Source organism: Candoia aspera, chromosome 4 (genome assembly GCF_035149785.1).
Source record: "Candoia aspera isolate rCanAsp1 chromosome 4, rCanAsp1.hap2, whole genome shotgun sequence".
In the NCBI taxonomy this organism is placed as follows: Eukaryota; Metazoa; Chordata; class Lepidosauria; order Squamata; family Boidae; genus Candoia; species Candoia aspera.
The window spans coordinates 95,338,015-95,356,867 of record NC_086156.1 but is presented as its reverse complement, the minus strand read 5'-3'; the positions used below and the strand labels follow the sequence as shown (position 1 = coordinate 95,356,867).

General features: G+C 37.5%; 1 protein-coding gene across 1 annotated transcript in view; it reads right to left on the bottom strand.

Annotated features, from left to right (window-relative positions):
* Positions 1–16,101, bottom strand: part of LOC134496719 (vomeronasal type-2 receptor 26-like) — a 33,492-nt gene extending 17,391 nt beyond the window's left edge. Inside the window, exons 1-8 of the mRNA XM_063302427.1 lie at positions 15,667–16,101; positions 15,458–15,468; positions 14,390–14,549; positions 8,182–8,236; positions 6,720–6,845; positions 5,018–5,189; positions 3,296–3,584; positions 1,584–2,429 (exon numbers count right to left, since the gene is read on the bottom strand). Coding sequence (XP_063158497.1) covers positions 1,584–2,429; positions 3,296–3,584; positions 5,018–5,189; positions 6,720–6,845; positions 8,182–8,236; positions 14,390–14,549; positions 15,458–15,468; positions 15,667–16,101 — 2,094 coding nt within the window. The remainder of the gene's footprint in view (positions 1–1,583; positions 2,430–3,295; positions 3,585–5,017; positions 5,190–6,719; positions 6,846–8,181; positions 8,237–14,389; positions 14,550–15,457; positions 15,469–15,666) is intronic.
* Between the last annotated feature and the right edge of the window lie 2,752 nt (positions 16,102–18,853).

The following is an 18,853-nucleotide window of genomic DNA, read 5'->3' as shown; positions in this document are numbered from 1 at the left end:
TCTCAGAATTTGGTTCATCCCTTCAGACCCATTGTATGACTCCAGTACTTGCAGACAAAGCTCCATGCTCCTCATTGTCCCATAAAGCAACACCTTCTTTATATGCCATTTTAATTTAAAATGATAACAATTATTTCAACATGGTTCACAATGTTCTAATGATTAAAAACATGTTCTCCAACTATAAACCCCAAGTATAAAACCAACTGAGTTGATCAGCTGAAAAAAAAGAGTATAAGTTTGCTATCTATGTGAGGAGACACATTTCTCATCTAGCAGATATTACTATCAAATGTCAATATTATTTCAAAATGTGAAGAAAAACCAACAAAGTTGAATCCAGAGTATGTAGGATTGCACTTGTTTTCTAAAATGTATGAGGGTGTTAATGAGTTATTTAAAAAAATATATATATATTTTTAAATTCAACACATATATTTGAATCTTTACCTGCCTTTTCAGAAATAAAGCTACATGTAAGTGAATAGGATTAAACTGGTTTGCTTTTGTATTGAAAGTCTGAGTTCTGATTTAACTGACTGGGACTTCCCTCTCCCAATGCATCAGCTCCAGCATCCCTTTGACATCTCCCTCCTGCAGAAGTCTAAAAGAGGAAAATCCCATATGCAAATAAAGGCTGTGGCACCATCAAGTCCCAGTTGTTGCATTTCCCCTTTTTATCATGACATCCAAAGTGCCACTGATCTTCTCCACTAAGCTATTTTTTTATCACTATTGTAGGGGAATGAAGTGAGATGTTCCATATCAGGAGTAGCCCAAAATGTATCCATCCCTCCTGAGTAGAAAGTAGTTGCTGAATCTGTCAGGATCTCAATCTGTGAACCTATCTTCACTGAAAGATTGTTTAAATCCTGACTTAGCGGCTTTATACTAGCTGGAATTATGGCTTATTTCCTCAGGACAGCTAGATGAATTTAGTAAAATGTGTACCAAATATGAGACTTAGATTAAAAAATAAGATATTACAATGTTCTAGGAAACTAGTACATAATATGTACTCTGAATATTTACTGAAAGAAATAAAAATGTCTGTCTATAAGAGCATCCTTACTTGCTCCATTGAAAGTAGTGTTGGGTGTGCATACTGAAAGATGAGACAGAGTCAAGAATGAAGGGTGCTGACTGAACATGGATTAAATACCAGGACCAAAAAGGAAAATAGAGATAATCTGACAGATTGAGAATAAATGAGAATTGAATGACGGAACGTATTTATTAAGGAGGAGCCAATGAAATGAGAAGAAGGGGAAGATTGAGAAATTCATGGAGCGACTTGATGAGATCCTTAAAAAGAGAGCCCTATGGAGAGTTGAAGAACAACAACTTTTCATGAAGCAATTCATGAAGCAGTGCATGGGCATGGGTGGAAGCTAGGATGGTTTGAAGGATAGAAAGTTATGGAATGGTATAGTTGGTGAAAACTAGATTTACCTATCTACCTCCTTTTTGTCATATCTCATCCCTTCATTTCTTTTGATTATTGGGATTTATCTTAAAAGAGTAGATTGTGTATGCATGTAGGTTTGTATGTAGAGAGAGAAAAAGGCATAAATGTCCGGTACCTGCCAAGGCTGTTGCTCCTGAATATGCAATTTCCCTGCATGTGGCATTCCATTGTGTTTTTGTTCCATGTGCATGGCATGTAAAGCATGAGCTACAATGTACACTGCATTGTAGATATTGTAACTATACCCAGTCATGCTCATTTCAAAAAAAGCCCCAGGGAGGTTCTCCAGTTTCTCCCTCATAGTGCAGATGCCACTATCTTTCTCATTCGCCAAGGGACTGGGAAATGCACAGTCAAATGCATGTGCCCATACATCTTTGATGAAGCCATCTTCTTTTGATAAGAAATGGTCCCTTGCCTGAACAAATTGCTGAAATCCTGGGACTTCATTGGAGTAAACTGCAAAGGACAGGGCACCGTGGATGTCTTGAATATCCCAGCTCCTTTGGTAAAACACTGATGCAAGTTCCATTAGGGTGGGAATGACCCACACTTTACCTTTGGGCTCCACAGACATTAGTTCCATTCGAGGAAGATACAACAACAACCTCAGATGTAGAAGAGTTTTTTCATAGACAATTACTGCATTGGCTTTGCTGTTCATAGAGAGATAAAATGTTTCTACTAGCCACTCCAGATCCTTAAATAAACTATTAATGTAACATGGCTTGATTATTTTTAAAAAGTCAATGCAAATGCCATGAAGAGGAAAAGTTGAAGATGCCATCCTTGCAAATCTCCCGTCATCATCTTTCCTCACAAGGATCCCAACCCAGGTCCACATGAAGCGCACAAGCAGCTGAAGAAGTCCTTGGTACTGAATATGTTCATCTGGGACCATGTGGTAGAAGGAAAAGGATTCACTTTCATCCTGGAACTCTGGATGTGACCCATATATAAACTACAGGAATAAGAAAATCAGTAGGAGCTTAGAGAAGGGAAAGAAATGAGGAAATATTTGCTGTACTAGCAGTTGCACCAAAACTCTAATCTGGGAGGACATCCTCAAGCACCTAGCAAAATTCACTTTGTGTCAGAACTTACTTGAGCAGCCTTATAAGAGTAAAAATATTTTTTTTCTATTCATCAAAGGAGAGATTTCTGGTACTTTCATGATATGCTACTGATAATACTTCATTTCAGTGACATGCTTGCATCTCAAATTGGGTGTATTGGCATTCTCAGAATAATGTTTTCTGGGAGTTTCTAGAAATACAGGTCTGGTTTTATTGACTGATTGATTAGAATTTAACTTGCTTTCAGCTGAAAATCTTCTTCAAGTACAGTTATTGATATCACCTAACATGGAGAAAGGAAAGTAAAAACTCTTACATGCAAAAGCTTACTGTGCCAGAAAATGACTTTACACATCTTCTTATTTGAAAATCATCTTGTTTTGAAGGTGATTTATAATTGCCTCTTGTTAATTCAATACATTGTACATTGTACCATTTCAAAATAATTTTGGCTTGCCATGCAATATCTATCTACTAAGCAACTGCCCTTTTTTTCTAATTTCATACGTGCACTCTTCTTAACATTATGATTCTTTTGTAAGAGCCTTACAATCAGCCAGTAAAACCAAATTCACATTATCCACATTGCCACAAGCTTTAATACTTTGGCTTCCTTTATATGCTTTGTTAATTATTTTAAACTAAGTATCTCTCAAGCACACACTAGCAGGTTTCCAACTCACACAGATGTAAAAACTTCAGAAAAACCTGGATGACTTCACAAGATCTTCTGGCTGACCACACATCCTACCTGTGGAAGTTTGTGGATTCTCAAGATATCTGCCATATCAGTGGAGGTTTCAGAATAAAGAGCACCAATGATGGAGACCAGGTTGTTCTGAATGCCACATTTATAATTGGGGGTCATTCTCTTTGGAGGAGAAAAAAGTTCCATTGTGGCATGATAAGTCCTTCTTCTATCATAGCTGTCAAAGATATTGAAGCCCAAGGTGACATTGGGCAAGATCTGAGGGTTTTCATTGACCTCCTTCACAGCAAATATCAAAGCCAAAATATGCTGATAAAACTTAGTCTGGACTCTGCAATAACAATTGTAGGTGTTAAAAGGAACATGCTATACCTAACAGAAAAGATTGCAACAAATCTATGGTCCATTAAGAGATGTTTTTAAAATGCCATTTTCCATCCATCTTACTATTTCAATATAAAAAATTCAATTCATGTTATTATGGAGTGACCCAGAATTAGTTCTCAGTAGAATAGTCTGTTAGTTTTTCATGTAGGTTTCATGGTTTCATGTTGAGATAGATAGATAGATAGATAGATAGATAGATAGATAGATAGATAGATAGATAGATAGATAGATAGATGATAGATAGATGATAGATAGATAGATAGAATGTGTGTGTTTGTGTATACACACAAACACACACACACACAGTGTGTGTATGTGTATGTATAAGTATATGTATATTTAATTTTTAACTGTAATACATCTACTGGATGAAATATAAAGCCTGGCATTAATGAAACTGAATTGGTAAAAATTATATGCCTGTCTGAATGAACATGAGGCAGCAAACTTAGATGGCTCAGTTGTCCTTTTTTATTTGCTTAGCTGATTTTCTGGCTATATGGCAAAGGTTTTTGTGATTGCAGGGATTGTAACAGCTGAAGACAGATCAGCGTTTCAGCTGGTGGTGAGAATTGATTGGGCCACGTTATCCCCTCCTGTTTCAGCATTTGGATGCCACCAGATTGAAGGTGGTGTCAGACTTTCAGAGGGAAGAAGCAAAGAAAAAATACTTTTACATAAAGAACAGCCTTACTGTTGGATTAATCAACATCTGTATATACGTAAACATTAGTTCTTGTTTCTTCAACTATAGGGTTATCATCTATTTACGTATTAAATTTATATAGCCACCCATCTTGTCCTTGTGAGAATGAACCAATGGTGGCATATTATTAAACTTGTAAAGGATTTGAAAATACAAATATCTCAATCTGTTAAAATGCTCTTCAGTTTTAACAACAATTTAAAGATGACCTTCTAATCTGAACAATCATAACGTAGTAACAGTGCTGTATGTTATTACTAGGCTTACCTAGTCATAAGAAGAATGGGCTAGTGAATTTATTAAGGGAAAATACATCAAGGTTAAAAGCAAAATAGGGACTGAAAAATACACTAAAGTTTCAGTGCATCTTGCAAATATTCCTCTACAAACATGGATTTTCTTGAGATCCTTTTTTCTTTTCTATCATGCTGAAAAATCTTGGTTCAATAGTAGCATTTCTGTGACATACTGTCAGGATCTCATCATCTTCAATTAGTAAACTGAAGTAAATTAAACTGTTATTCCCTTGAGAACTTCAGAGAAATTAATCAGAGCTAAAATATTTGAACTGGAAAATTCCTTTGTCACTATAACTAATGTTGCTTTGTGTAGGGTTATCCCAAATATAATCTGGAATCCTGTACTCCATGCAGTGGGGCTGGGATACTTACACAGCTTCACCAATAAAAGAAAGATGGGGATCTTCAGAGAAGCTATCTATTTCTGTAGGCATGAACATAAGAGAGGTAATGCCACCAATGACGAGCTCACCCGGTTGGAAATAGTTGTGAGGAATAGGGAGAGGGTCACCAATAATGCAGTTTTTCATGTCACATTTCCAAACTATGTGAGACAAAAGCAGGAGTAAAACAATCAAGGTCATTGTGACAAATGTACAACTATAGGAGAGCTTGTCTGATGAAGGTTATGAGTCTCCAAAACTAAAGTAGCCTGATCTGCAGTACCATAACACCATCACACTACTCAGAATTACTACAAAACCTTGAATAAAAATTATCAGGAATACATGGACGGGACTTCATCTGATCTAAGACTTGAGCTATACATGAGGAGAACCAGGAAAGATTTATATTCTTCCTAAGGTCTCGTCCTTATTGTGTATAAGTTTGCCAGAGAGGCTTAACAACAGGCAGAATTAATCACAGTATTTTTAATAATTATCGATGGTGAGAAGAACTCTCTTTAGATTTCAATTCCTCTGTGGTATGTGAGGAATCTGTTTTCTTACCTGGACATACACATCTCTGCTAGCAGGTTAATAGAACAACAAAGGATATGTCAAATTTGAAGGAGCCAGTGTGAAAGAAATCTATAGAATGTGGAAGAAAGTGAAAAAAAACCAAAAACAGCACAGTTCCAAAGCATCGATCTTCCTTCTCTCAGCCTTCCTTATGGTCCAGCTCTCACAGCCATATGTTACTACTGGGAATACCATTGCTTTAACTATGTTGACCTTTGTTGTCACTGTGATGTCTCTGCTATTAACTATTTTATCGAGATTTCTGATTGCTCTCCTCCCAAGAATTAAACATCTTCTGATTTCCTGACTTCAGTCAGCATCTGCAGTAATCTTTGCACCTAGAAATACAAAGTCTTTAACTGCCTCTACGTTTTCTCCCTCTATTTTCCAGTTATCAATCCAACTATAGGGTGACTTATTATTTATTTATTGAATTGATATAACCTCACATCTTATGCTTGTGGGAATGAAGCAACTGTGACATATGATTTAACCTGTAAAGGATTTTAACTAAAAATACAAATAACTCAATTTGTTAAAATGCTGTTCAGTTTTAAGAAAGATTTAAAGATGACCTTCTAATCTGAACAATCATAACATGGATACAGTACCGTATTTTATTAATGAGCTAACTTATTCATAGAAGAATGCATTACTTCATTTATTAAGGAAAAATATATCAATGTTATATGTAAATGAAGCATTGTAAAAAGAAAATATTTCTTACGGCTATAAAAATATACATAAAATTTCAGTACATCCTAGAAATATTCTTCTACAAACATGCATTGCGTTGAGATGCTTTTTTTCTTTTTTATCATGCTGAACAATGTTGGTTCAACAGTAGCATTTCTGTGACATACTGTCAGGATCTCTTCATCTTCAATTAGTAAAGTGAAGTAAATTAAATTGTTATTCCCTTCAGAACTACAAAGAAATTTATCAGAGCTGAAGCAGTTGAACAGGAAACTACCTTTGTCATTATAACTAATGTTGCTATGTGTAGGATTATCCCAAATATAAACTGGAATCCTGTACTCCATGCAGTGGGGCTGGAGATACTTACACGGCTTCACCAATAGAAGAAAGATGGGGATCTTCAAAGAAGTTACCTATTTCTGTAGGCATGAACACAAGAGACATAATGTCACCAATGATGAGATCACCGGATTGGAAATAGTTGTGAGGAATAGGGAGAGGGTTACCAATAATGCAGTTTCTTATGTCACATTCCCCAACTATGTGAGATAAAAGCAGGAGTAAAACAATCAAGGTCATTGTGACAAATCTACCTCTATAGTAGAGTTTATCTGATGAAAGTTTAGATTCTCCAACACTGTACTAGCTTGATCTGCAGTACCATCTCAACTTCACAGTAGTCAGAATTATTCTGAAATCCTGAGCACAAATTGTGAGGAATAATCTTGACAGGACTTCATCTGATCTCAGACTTGAGCTATACATGAGGAGAACCAGGAAAGTTTTGTATTCTTCCTAAGGTCTCGTCCTTATCGGGTATAAGTATGCCAGAGAGGCTTTAACAACAGGCAGAATTAATCACAGTATTTTTTTATAATTAATGATGGTGGGAAGAACTCTCTTTAGATTTCAATTTCTCTGTGGTATATGAGGAATCTGTTTTTTTACCTGGGCATATACATCTGTGCTAGCAGGTCAATCTAACAACAAAAGATTTGTCAATTTTAAAGGATCCAGTGTGAAAGAAATCTATAAAATGTGGAAGAAAGCAAAATTAAAAAAAAAAAAAAAACTTTTCAAGGAATGGGGGTGCTGGTAAATGTGGTTTCATCTGCAAGGACATGTATATGCTGAGTATGAAGCGAGAATTTCCAAAGGCGACTGTCCACTCAAAATGTTGTCAGGACAGTTTCAGAGGAAAGGCCATGCATGTGGAGGGTCAACGCTGATGCCCCCCTTGTGTGTGAAGGTGTGTTTGACAACAAGTCATCCATTTCAGACAGTGGAATACATTTGGGGTGGGGGGGTGTCACTGTAGGATGTCAGCTATGCTGCAGAGCAAAGCATGAAGGGATGTGTCTTGTCTCCCAGATAGTACTCTGACTTTGGTGCCTCCCTCTGAAAGCCTTTTCTGCCTCTCCTATCTCACCACTCAGTTTTGGAAATCCTTGGTGTCGTATCTTCCAAATGAGCTACACCATGCTGCCTACCTGCCTCCCTGCCAAATCGCTTGCTCGGTCTCTTTAATACTCGCTCCCTATCATCTTTGCCTGAAACTAGATGCAGGGAAATATTTCAAGGATCTATTGCAATGAAAATGAACTCTGAAGCTACTATTGACATTATTTTCATATATGTTGCTGAAAGGAGGAGGAGGAGGAGGAAGAGGAAGCATGGACACAAGAGTTATGCATATTGAAGTTTTCTCATGAGAGTCCATCTCTGAAGCTTTTTTAAAATCTTCACTCTCAAAATGTCTTGTACTGCATCTTGGTCATTAAGCTCCTGAATCTCTAATTCCTGCTTTTTTCATATTACACAGAGGTGAGCTGCAGTAGTCGAGGAGGCACTTGGATTAAAAGTAACTTCCTATACATTCTAGACTAGCCAGGCAGTCACCAGGAGTGAACAGTGACTCAAGGGCAACCTCCTGACCAAAAAGAAAAAAAAGGACAAAAAAATAAAAGGGAAAGGAAAGGAAAGGAAAGGAAAGGAAAGGAAAGGAAAGGACAGGAAAGAAAAGAAAAGAAAAGAAAAGAAGAGAAGAGAAGAGAAGAGAAGAGAAGAGAAGAGAAGAGAAGAGAAGAGAAGAGAAGAGAAAAGAAAGCAAAATTAATCTAAATATTTCCTTTTAAGGATTACCTCAAAGAACCCATGCAGAGAACTGTCAAATATTTTATTTTAAATCTTAAATTGAAAAGGCACATTTTGAACAGTGGGAAAATAGAAAAAGGATAATTCATTACTGTTTGTTTCTTTTAGTCTTTTCTTCTCATTGGCTTGACTCTTTTGCTTAGCTCAAGACTCAGAATAATGATATAGAATTTTGGTAAAAATATGCAAACCAACAATCCAGCCCTGCAAGCTAGTATGGAGAAGATCTCCATGGCCACCAGGTATTTTCCCTTAGTGCTCAGGTAAGATGAAACAAAGTATAGCCAAACACTGCAAAAAGCACTATACCAATGGTGATCAACTTAGACACTTTAAAGTGCTAGTAGTATCTCTGGCTAGGAAAGGCTTGATAAAACTAGCCAATGCCAGAAAGCCCATGATATAGTAAAGCATAATAGATGAAACTTCATTGCATATCAGTACAATTTCATCCATTTCTGAAAGCATGTCCACATCTGGAAAAGGGGGAGAAATGGACAGCCACAAAATATAAATGGCTACTTGTATAAGGGAGCAGAAAAGAACAATGTGGGTTGCCAGCCCTTTTCCCACCCACTTCTGCATCCCAAATCATGCCTTACTGTCCAGAGAGGCAGAAGTCCTGGCTTGTACAGAGCCCCTATTATAAAGAAATTACTTACCAGCAATAACATTGATCTGCCTACACAGTCAGGCAGGGAGGGCATCCTACGGACCCTATCAGTAAAGGAATTTCATCTAGCAGGGTCCAGGAGGTGAGCCTTCTCTGCAGTGATGCCTGCCCTTTTGAATATCTTGCCCCCGGAGTTGAGACGGGTTTCCTGACTATCGGACATCCTGAAGAAACTGAAGACCTGGTTCTGCTGCCTCACTTGGGAGGGTGATAGCTCCACCTGGGGATGGCTGGTGCCATAGCACCTCTTTGTGATTGTATTCAATCTCCACTTGGATTTTACATTCATTTTTATTTATATTTTAATGGCAATATAAGTGGTCATGTTTTTAGTGTTATTTTATTGTAAACCACCCAGAGTCCCTCATTGTGGGAGATGGGCAGTGATATAAATTTAATTAATAATAATAATAATAATAATAATAATAATAATAGGTACATATCGGACAAAATAGATGCTACTGATACAGACAGTGGTGACAAATATTTTAGCAAATATTGTTTCTTAAAATTTCAGCATCTGTGACCATTTAGTAAAAGCCATGGAATTTGGGACATTGGAACTTCACTTGTAAGAAGAGTAAGTGGTGAAGAGAAGGAAGGAAGGAAGGAAGGAAGGAAGGAAGGAAGGAAGGAAGGAAGGAAGGAAGGAAGGAAGTGTTCTCACTCTAAAAGTCAACCTGTAAAATCAGATTATGTATTTTGATGCTTCCCTATTAAAGGCTGTTATTTTTTAATTGAATTAATAAACAGTTTGAATCAAATTGGATTGCCCTCAAAGCGCATCTTGGAAAATAAATAGAATTGCACTCTTTTCAAAGCAAACTGAATGATGGCTGATTCAGAGACTCCTAGTGCATATATTCCAGGATAGGATAATTCAAATTTTAATATAGGGGTCATTCATCTATCACCTCACAAAATAATTCAGGAGATATAAATATAAATGATGACAACAATGGAGATTTCAAAGAAACATTACTAAAAAAGGGAAATACTGAAAAGAGGAGTTTTGAATGTTTATTACTAATGTTTTCTCTTAATGAGTTGTTCTCTATTGTTGAGATCTGGCCTAAAGAGGATTATATAACATTTGGGGAAATATATGCAGCCTAGCAATCCAGCACTAGAGGCCAAAATGGAGAAAACCTCCACAGCCACCATGTATTTCCCTTTGGTGCTCAGGTAGGATGGCACAAAGGAGAGCCACACACTGCAGAAAATCAGCATGCTGAACGTGAGACATTTGGCCTCATTGAAACTGCTTGGGAGGTTCCTGGAGAGAAAAGCTACAGTGAAACTGGCAGCTGCCAGAAAGCCCATGTAGCCCAGGACACAGTAGAACATGGTAGATGAGCCTTCATTGCACTGTAGGACGATGTCCTCAATTTCTGAATGGGTGTCAACATCAGGGAAAGGAGGAAATGTGAAGACCCACACTGTGCAGATGCCTGCTTCAATCAGGGAACAAGAAAGAACAATGGAGATGGCCAGTCCTCTTCCCAGCCATTTCCTCATCTTGGATCCTGGCTTGGTGGCCATGAAAGCCAGAACCACAGTGATGGTTTTTGCCAGCACAGAAGACACAGCCACAGAGAAGATGATGCCAAAACTGATTTGTTGGAGGAGACATATGATATTGCCAGGTGCAACGAGGAACTGCAGCGAGCAAAGGAAGCAGAGGAGGAGGGAGAGGAGTAGGATGTAGGTGAGATTTTGGTTATTGGCCTTGACAATGGGAGTACAGTGGTACTTCACAAATGTTGCCAGCACCACAACTGTGCAGAGAGAAAAAAAAAAGTGCCAGAATGACTAGACTTATTCCCATTGGTTCTTCTTAGGATAAGAAAGATATTTTCTTGGGAAGACATGAATCTTGGTCCTTGCTCGGATGCTGCTCTTCTGGGCATGCAGAACAATCATGCATATCTGGAATGTAAGCATATAATATTTTTATGGTTGTTTTCTGTGGTCATTGTATTGTTATGTACTTTGGTATCCTAGGCTACTACTATCCATCTCACTTCTTTCTGCTGCATTTATTACTTAGCAATCAGAGTTTAGAATGCCATTTTTTTCTTCAGCGACCCTTTTTTCCCCATTATTACTGTGTGCCTTATTTTGTCTATTTTTTTATTTTGTTCTATTTTTGTGTCATGCTTTATGGGGTTCAATTTGCTCTATGATTCTCTGGACAGTATCACTGAAGATAATATCTCTAAAAATAAATATAATGGGTTTTTTTGGCCTTAATTCCTTTCTGTTTGATTTTGTTCCTTTTCTAAGATCTCTTCAACCATTCTTTGGGCTAGGATAGCTACCTAATTTAATAGCAGAGCAAGTCTACATGATTTTGCATCTCTGTGCTTGGAATATGTGGTGTTGTATGGAGTTGGTTTGCTTTATTTATGTTGTTTTTATTTAATATTATTTTGAGCCACCAAGTATTATCTTTTGATGAAATCTATTAATTGCTTGAATTATTCTGTAAACTACATCAATATCTTTTTTTTTAATATATAGAAAGAGATATACTAAAGTTTAAATAGATCAATAATCAAGTAAACCTGATCATGATAATTCTTACCCTTCTGGCTTGAAATTTTCCTTTTGGGACATCAAAGACAATCATAGCAGCAAACAGATTGTCCCTCCTGCTTTCTCCTGAAGTAACCAGGGAGGCAGCTCTCAGTACACACCGAAAGAGGTAGGGTCTGCCCAACAAGTGAAATAAGAAGAAAAAAATTAGCATTCAATCAGATATTTGAAAAAAAAAGCTGAAAAATCATAATAGATTGATACTCAGGAAATCAATGATGTTAATATTAAGGAGTTGATTTTTCTCATCAACATCATCATCAAAGCTATTGAAGAATGGATGTTTTCCTTGTTATAGTAATGTTCGAAGTTCTGGCAAATTCAGCATGCCTCATTTGCATGTGAATTATCATGTAAATTGAGTTTGCCCACAATGCAACTCTGAGGAAGCTGTTTGTTGCCACTCTTACTTCCTTTCCCTTCTTCCTTCTTCTCCACCAGAAGCAAGTACATGGATGTGTGAGGCTGTCCTCCATTCTGGGCACCATGTGGTGGGCTTGGAATTCCCCTTTCTTCCACCCAGCTCATGGTCACTTTAGGGCTGAGAGTTTAGTGCAAAATTAAAAATTTAGAAAGAAAAGAAGAAGAAAGGATCTTCATTGTTTCCATCAAGATGGATGTCACAGAACAAGGAACAATAAAATCAGTAAGATTTTTTTTTTCTTCTTCACCTAATATGTCTAAGTGTGTAATTCTTCATGCTTGGGGTGCTGAGTGTGTAAGATCCATAAGCTGTATTTCCCTGGCATGCTCAATGAAGCTATCTAAGATAATTCTCTTTTTCTGGGGCAGCTTCTCAGCTGTGTTACAAGCTCTGATCCATTTAGCAGGCCACTAAATTGGATTCATCAGGTTATGGGCCCAGACTATTTTAGAAAGAGATTTTGGGGGGGGGGGTTGTTTTGTTTGCATGAACATTTTTGTTTTTGAGCAAATACTCAATCTAGCTACTGAGGGGTTATCTTACACAAAAGAAATTGCCTTAAGCATAAAATGAAAAACTTTTTTAAAGTAATTTTTAAATCCTTTTGCTTATACAAGATGGCCAGTGTAATGCCTTCCAATTCAGTGATTTTATACTCAAACCAGGAGAGTTTTGTCCCTGGCGAATATGGGTGGAGAAGCAGGCAAAGATTCTGAATCTGTATAATATTTTAAAGGAAGATTCCCCCTAGTCCCCCCCCCCTAGATACAGAAAAATATGCAAACTGGGCAGCCAATAACCTCAAACTGCAAGGACTAATTATGAATTCCTTCGATGAATCCATGTTGGTGCAGATCCAGCACAGAGAGACTACAAAAGGAATGGTGGAGGAATTGTTTAAACTCTTTGGGAAAGGAGGAGACTACCAAGTTGTTAATGTGGTTAGAGAATTATCCGACATAAAGCCACAGCCAGATGGAGATATTGATAAGCATATTTCCAGAGTATGGTCATTATTGCACAAGCTTGCTTGTAATGATGTGATTTTGGATAATAGAATTCAAGTTGGATTTTTATTAGGATCTGTCCCTCAAAGTTTCTCAAGCTTTGCTGCAAGTTACAGAAATTCTACCCAGCCTCTCTCAAACTTTAATTCGACAATTAAAATCTGAGCATTCCAGGCAGACTTTCTATTAAAATGCAAAACAGACCCATGAAGAGGCAAGCTATTTTTTAAAGCCTCAGGGCAAAGATGGAGATCAGAAGCAGAAAAGTGCTTCAAGGCAAAGAAAGCCATCAAGTGCAAGAGTGGGCACTTAAAGAAAAAATGTTGGGCCAGGAAGGCAGATCAGAAAACCAACAGGGAAAAGGCTCCAGAAACAACTTGTGTTGCATTTTCAGCCTTTAAAAGAAGTTGCTGTTCTTTTAATATAGACAATGGATGCAGTTTGCACATGATTAATGATCCTTCTTTCTTTATTGAATTGAACCCAAGTTCAAAGGAAGAAATCAGTTTGGCTGATGGAAGTACAATCCCAGTAGAAGGGGAGGGGCGCAACCTTCTAAGGTGTGTAAGTGGAACCACACAGCGAAATATGATTGCAACTAACATTTTGTATGTTCCAGGAGTGAGAATGAACCTGATAAGCACATCTGCCCTCATGAAGAAGGGGCATACCCTTCAATTTAAGGTTGGCAGATGCAAAATAATGGATCAAAAGTGTGACTTTTTAACAGGATTCCTAGATCAAAGTTTGATTTTTCTCAATTGCTAAAGGCCAGACATGATATGCCTGGCTATTCACTGAACAAAGGACAACAGCACCACTTTCTGGAAGAGAACATTTGACGGCAGAAATTCAAATGCAGTTCTTCAGTTGAAGAAAAATGGATTGGCAAGCAAGGACTGTGGTAAGACTGATGCAAGGCACAACGCTTGCATGCAGAGAAAGGCCACTAAGCCTGCAATTCCAAAAAAATCAGGCACTCCAAGTAGCCCCTGGAGCAGATTCACACCAAGCTGTGTTGGCCAATTCAGGGATCTGTTGGGGGTAACAGACAGTATTCCTAAAATAGCGTTCTCTGAAGGGTATTCTAAATAGCCTGTTTCATATCTAAAAGCTCAAATTTTTATTTGTAAATAATATATCTATAATATTCTTTCTCTATTAAATGATGTACAGTTATCTTTAGGATACCATTCCCATCACTGAAGGAAAAAAATCAGAACCTACCTGGTTGAATGTTCTGGGCCAGTTGATGGCTTCTTCATGAATGGTGAACATTTTCTCCTCAACCCAGGGATCCAGCTTCCCAACTTTCAGTTGTTGGAAGGATTGGTTTGGGAATGTTACCCAGTTCTCAATATCCAGTCCTGTAACCAGTTCTCCATTCCTATCAAAAGAAATTTAATCCCCAACATTGTTGTTAAATGAGATTCTTTTCAAAAGGAAGTGAAGCTGAATGTAAATCAAATAGGCAAACATTTATAAAAGGAGGGGCATGGTTATTGTAGAGAACTACAGTATAGTTCAAAATGATTTCCTTAAGTGCCAGAGTCTTCCTAATTGTAACGTTGTGGTGTTCCTTCCAGATACTTTTATCTGTAATTTGTTTACATAGCATCCTAGATGAAAAATGGTTCAACAGTAGTCTACTAGCTTTTAATAACTATATATATATAGCTTTATATATATATATATATATATATATATATATATATATATATATATATTCCAATAAAACCCTTTTTCTAAGAGTTTATTATATTCAGAGCATATCACATTAAGGGAAATATGCTTTATTTAACAGATATATATTTGCATTAGTTTTGGCAGGGACTGTTAAACTATATTTCCCTAAGTTGTTATTACAGATATGGCTATCAGGGAAGATCTTTACATTTGTCCCAACTTTTAAAATTAAACAGTTATATAGGGGGAAGTAGCAAAGGCTTGCACTTCTGAAATTGTCAAAATTATCTTTCTTTAGTGTTTCAAAAAAATCTGTCATCAATATTTTTGACCCAATAAATAAAGTAATAAATATATCAATGTTTACTGCTTCACTAAGATGCCATGATGGGGAAGAAAAGAGGATTGGATTCAGTGACTGATAAGTTTCTATCCAAATGGGAGTGATCCTGACAAGCACAAAGAAAAATTGAGATTATAGGAAATGTTTCTGACATTGAATTGAGGAATGCTACTTAAATCTAGTCAAAAAATCTGACTCTAGCAGAAGTAAAATTGGTTTATCTATTTATTTAGGGAGGGGAGGCCCAGGCAAAACAGAGATCTCACCTAGCTGTAGCCTATGAGGGAAAGAGTTAGAGATCAAGTGAGTCTGAAAGACTAAGGGAGGACGAAAGTACCTTGAGATGAACAATCCCACAAAAATAGACTAAGATATACAGAGAAGACAAAAGAGAAACCCCTACTTTTTGATTCACAGCTCACTGTCCCTTCTGATTTGCAATTGAAGTCTCATCTTTAATTGCTCAGAAAGGTACCTGCCATGGATGTATATCCTGAAGATTCCCTTTCCTGTCATTCCTCTTTCTCCTATGTTTTATTTGGCTCAGTTGCATGGCATGTAAAGCATGTGCCACAGTGTACACAGCATTATATACACTGTAACTATGACTGGTCATCATCATTTCAAAAAAAGCCCAAGGAAGGCTCTCCAGTTTCTCCTCCCCAGTGCAGACATCTTCTGTTTCCTCATTCACAGATGGGTTTGGAAATGCACAGCCAAATGCCTGCTCCCACACATTTTTAAGGAAACCATCTTGAGGAAAGAATGAGAAATGGTTTTGTGTCTGGAGAAAATGCTGGAATCCTGCAACTTCATTTGAGTAAGCTGCAAAGGCCAGAGCACCATGAAGGACTTGGATATCCCAGCTCTTCTGATAAAAGAATGATGCAAGACCCATTTGTGAGGCCATGATCCACACCTTACCGTTAGGCTTTACAGAAACTATTTCCATTTCTGGTAGATATAACAACCGTCTCAAATGTAAAACATATTTATCATTGATTATTACAACATTAGCTTTGCTGTTAATAAAAAGATGAAATGTCTCCACAAGCCATTTCAGGCCATCAGACATAAATTGAGAATTAAATTGTCCTGAGCTGCTCTAAGAAGGCAATGCAGATGCCATTGAGAGGAAACATTGAAAAAATCAGTTGTTCAAATTTTGCTCCTCCATCTCCTTTCACAAGTATCCCAACCCAGGTCCACCTGAAATGCAAAAGTAGCTGAAGAATCCCCCTGAAATGGAAGTCTTCATCTGGAACCATGTGGTAGGTAAAGGTAAAGGTTTCCCTTGACGTAAAGTCCAGTCGTGTCCGACTCTAGGGGGCGGTGCTCATCTCCGTTTCAAAGCCTTGGAGCCGGCATTGTCCATAGGACACTTCCGGGTCATGTGGCCAGCATGACTCACGGAACGCCGTTACCTTCCCGCCGAAGCGGTACCAATTAATCTACTCACATTTGCATGTTTTCGAACTGCTTGGTGTGCAGAAGCTGGGACGAGCAACGGGAGCTCACCCCGCCGCGCGGTTTCGAACCGCCGACCTTCCGATCGACAGCTCAGCGGTTTAACCCGCAGCGCCACCGCGTCCCTGGAACCATGTGGTAGTAGAAGGGAATTTCAGTTTTACCATTCATACTTGGAGGAGGGCCATACAGGAACTATATAAATAAAAAATAAAAAGGAAAATGGTCGCCATAGAAATATGCATCTTCTGCAATTGAAGAGTTCTGAAATATCTCAAAATATGCTTTCACATTAATTATGTGCATAAAATATTCATGAGACTAGTTTTGCAGTAGATGATTGTAGTGTTCCCTTCTGACTCCACTGTTCTATGATTGTATGAAAAGATGTTAGATGTTTCATTTATGGAATATATTTCTTCTTTCAAAATTCTTTTGTTTCAAGAAACATGGGCTATGGAGGATATAGCAATACCTGGATATATTCCCTTTAGTTTGAATGCAATTGCCAGTATATATATAAAAAAGGATAAACCATCTGGTGGCCTGAGTTCTATGATTTCTGTTAAACTCAATGTCCCAGTATTTATGCTGGAATCTTGCTCAGATGTGGCTCTAGCCCTCCAACTTAGATTTAAATTTACTTTGTATTACCTGTTAATGTATATTTCCCCCCAGTTCATGGGCATAGGTAAATAAATAATTTGTGGGATCAGTTTGATACTTACGTAAATTTACTATCATGTCACTACCCAGTTTCTATCATAATAACAACTGGTGATTTTAACACATGTATTGGCCAATCTGATGCCTCTCTGCACACTCATTTTAAGTGGCCAATTTCCCCTAAAATTCTGAGAGTGCCTTGGACTGCAAGAAGATCAAACCAGTCCATACTCCAGGAAATAAAGCCAGACTGCTCACTTGAGGGAATGATATTAAAGGCAAAACTGAAATACTTTGGCCACATAATGAGAAGACAGGACACCCAGGAGAAGATGCTGATGCTAGGAAGAGTGGAGGGCAAAAGGAAGAGGGGCCGACCAAGGGCAAGATGGATAGATGATATTCTAGAGGTGATGGACTCATCCCTGGGGGAGCTGGGGGTGTTGACGACCGACAGGAAGCTCTGGCGTGGGCTGGTCCATGAAGTCACGAAGAGTTGGAAGCAACTAAACGAATAAACAAACAACAATTCCCCCTAAAACTGATGTGGGCTATTTATCAGCCAGACAATCGAAAGACAAAAAATGCAATATTGCAGGATTTAATTTGGCTCAATTTGTGGACAGTTTAGATCTAGTTACACTTAATGCACTGTCATCAGGGGTGACATAAATGGGGAGTTTGCATTCTGTCACCCTAATGGGGCCAGTGTGGTTGATTATATTAAGATCACTCAATCCCATTTGGGGAAGGTGGGTTAGTGTTAGGGTTAGGCGACCATCTGCACAATATGCCACACCATTACTTAGGTTTAGAATTTATTAACACAGTATTTTATTTTGATTTATTTCAGTATTTTTATTCTTAATTAATTTTAGATTATATCATACTATTTTTTTCTGTTTGTATTTGTGTGTGTGTGTGTGTGTGTGTATAAAACAGAAAAAACTATATATATATATATGTATGTATGTATGTATATATTAGAATTGTTACTAGTGTATATTTTGATTGTATCTGGCCTTAGGGCTGTAATAAATGCATGTGTGTATTATTCTATGAAGTTCCATCCTCTTTTTACTCAACTTGGACATTTCGTCTGTTACTTCAACAATGGAAATAATCTTGTCTAAGCAAGTGGTTTATGCTATGTTGTAGAACCACAGAGCATTTGTAAGCTCCTTGTTCAATAGACTCTACAGATTAGGTATAGTTCCATTTTCAGAACAAATCTCCATTAAGTAAAGAATATTGTTTGTACTACTCAGCATATTCTGTAGTGACTCCTTCAGTGTTTAATGCTACATATGAGGATAAAACACCAAACAACAGCCTTTTCTTGGTACAGTACCATCATTAAGTGTTTGATTTCATGAAGCCCTTGCCATTTAGGATATAGCCTTGGCTTGCTTGCTTATTTATGTGTTTATTTATCTATTTACATATTCACTTACAGTACCTTTAGCTTGCCGCAGTTCTAAAACATCATAACATATAAGTCAACATTAAACAAGCACAAAAACAAACAG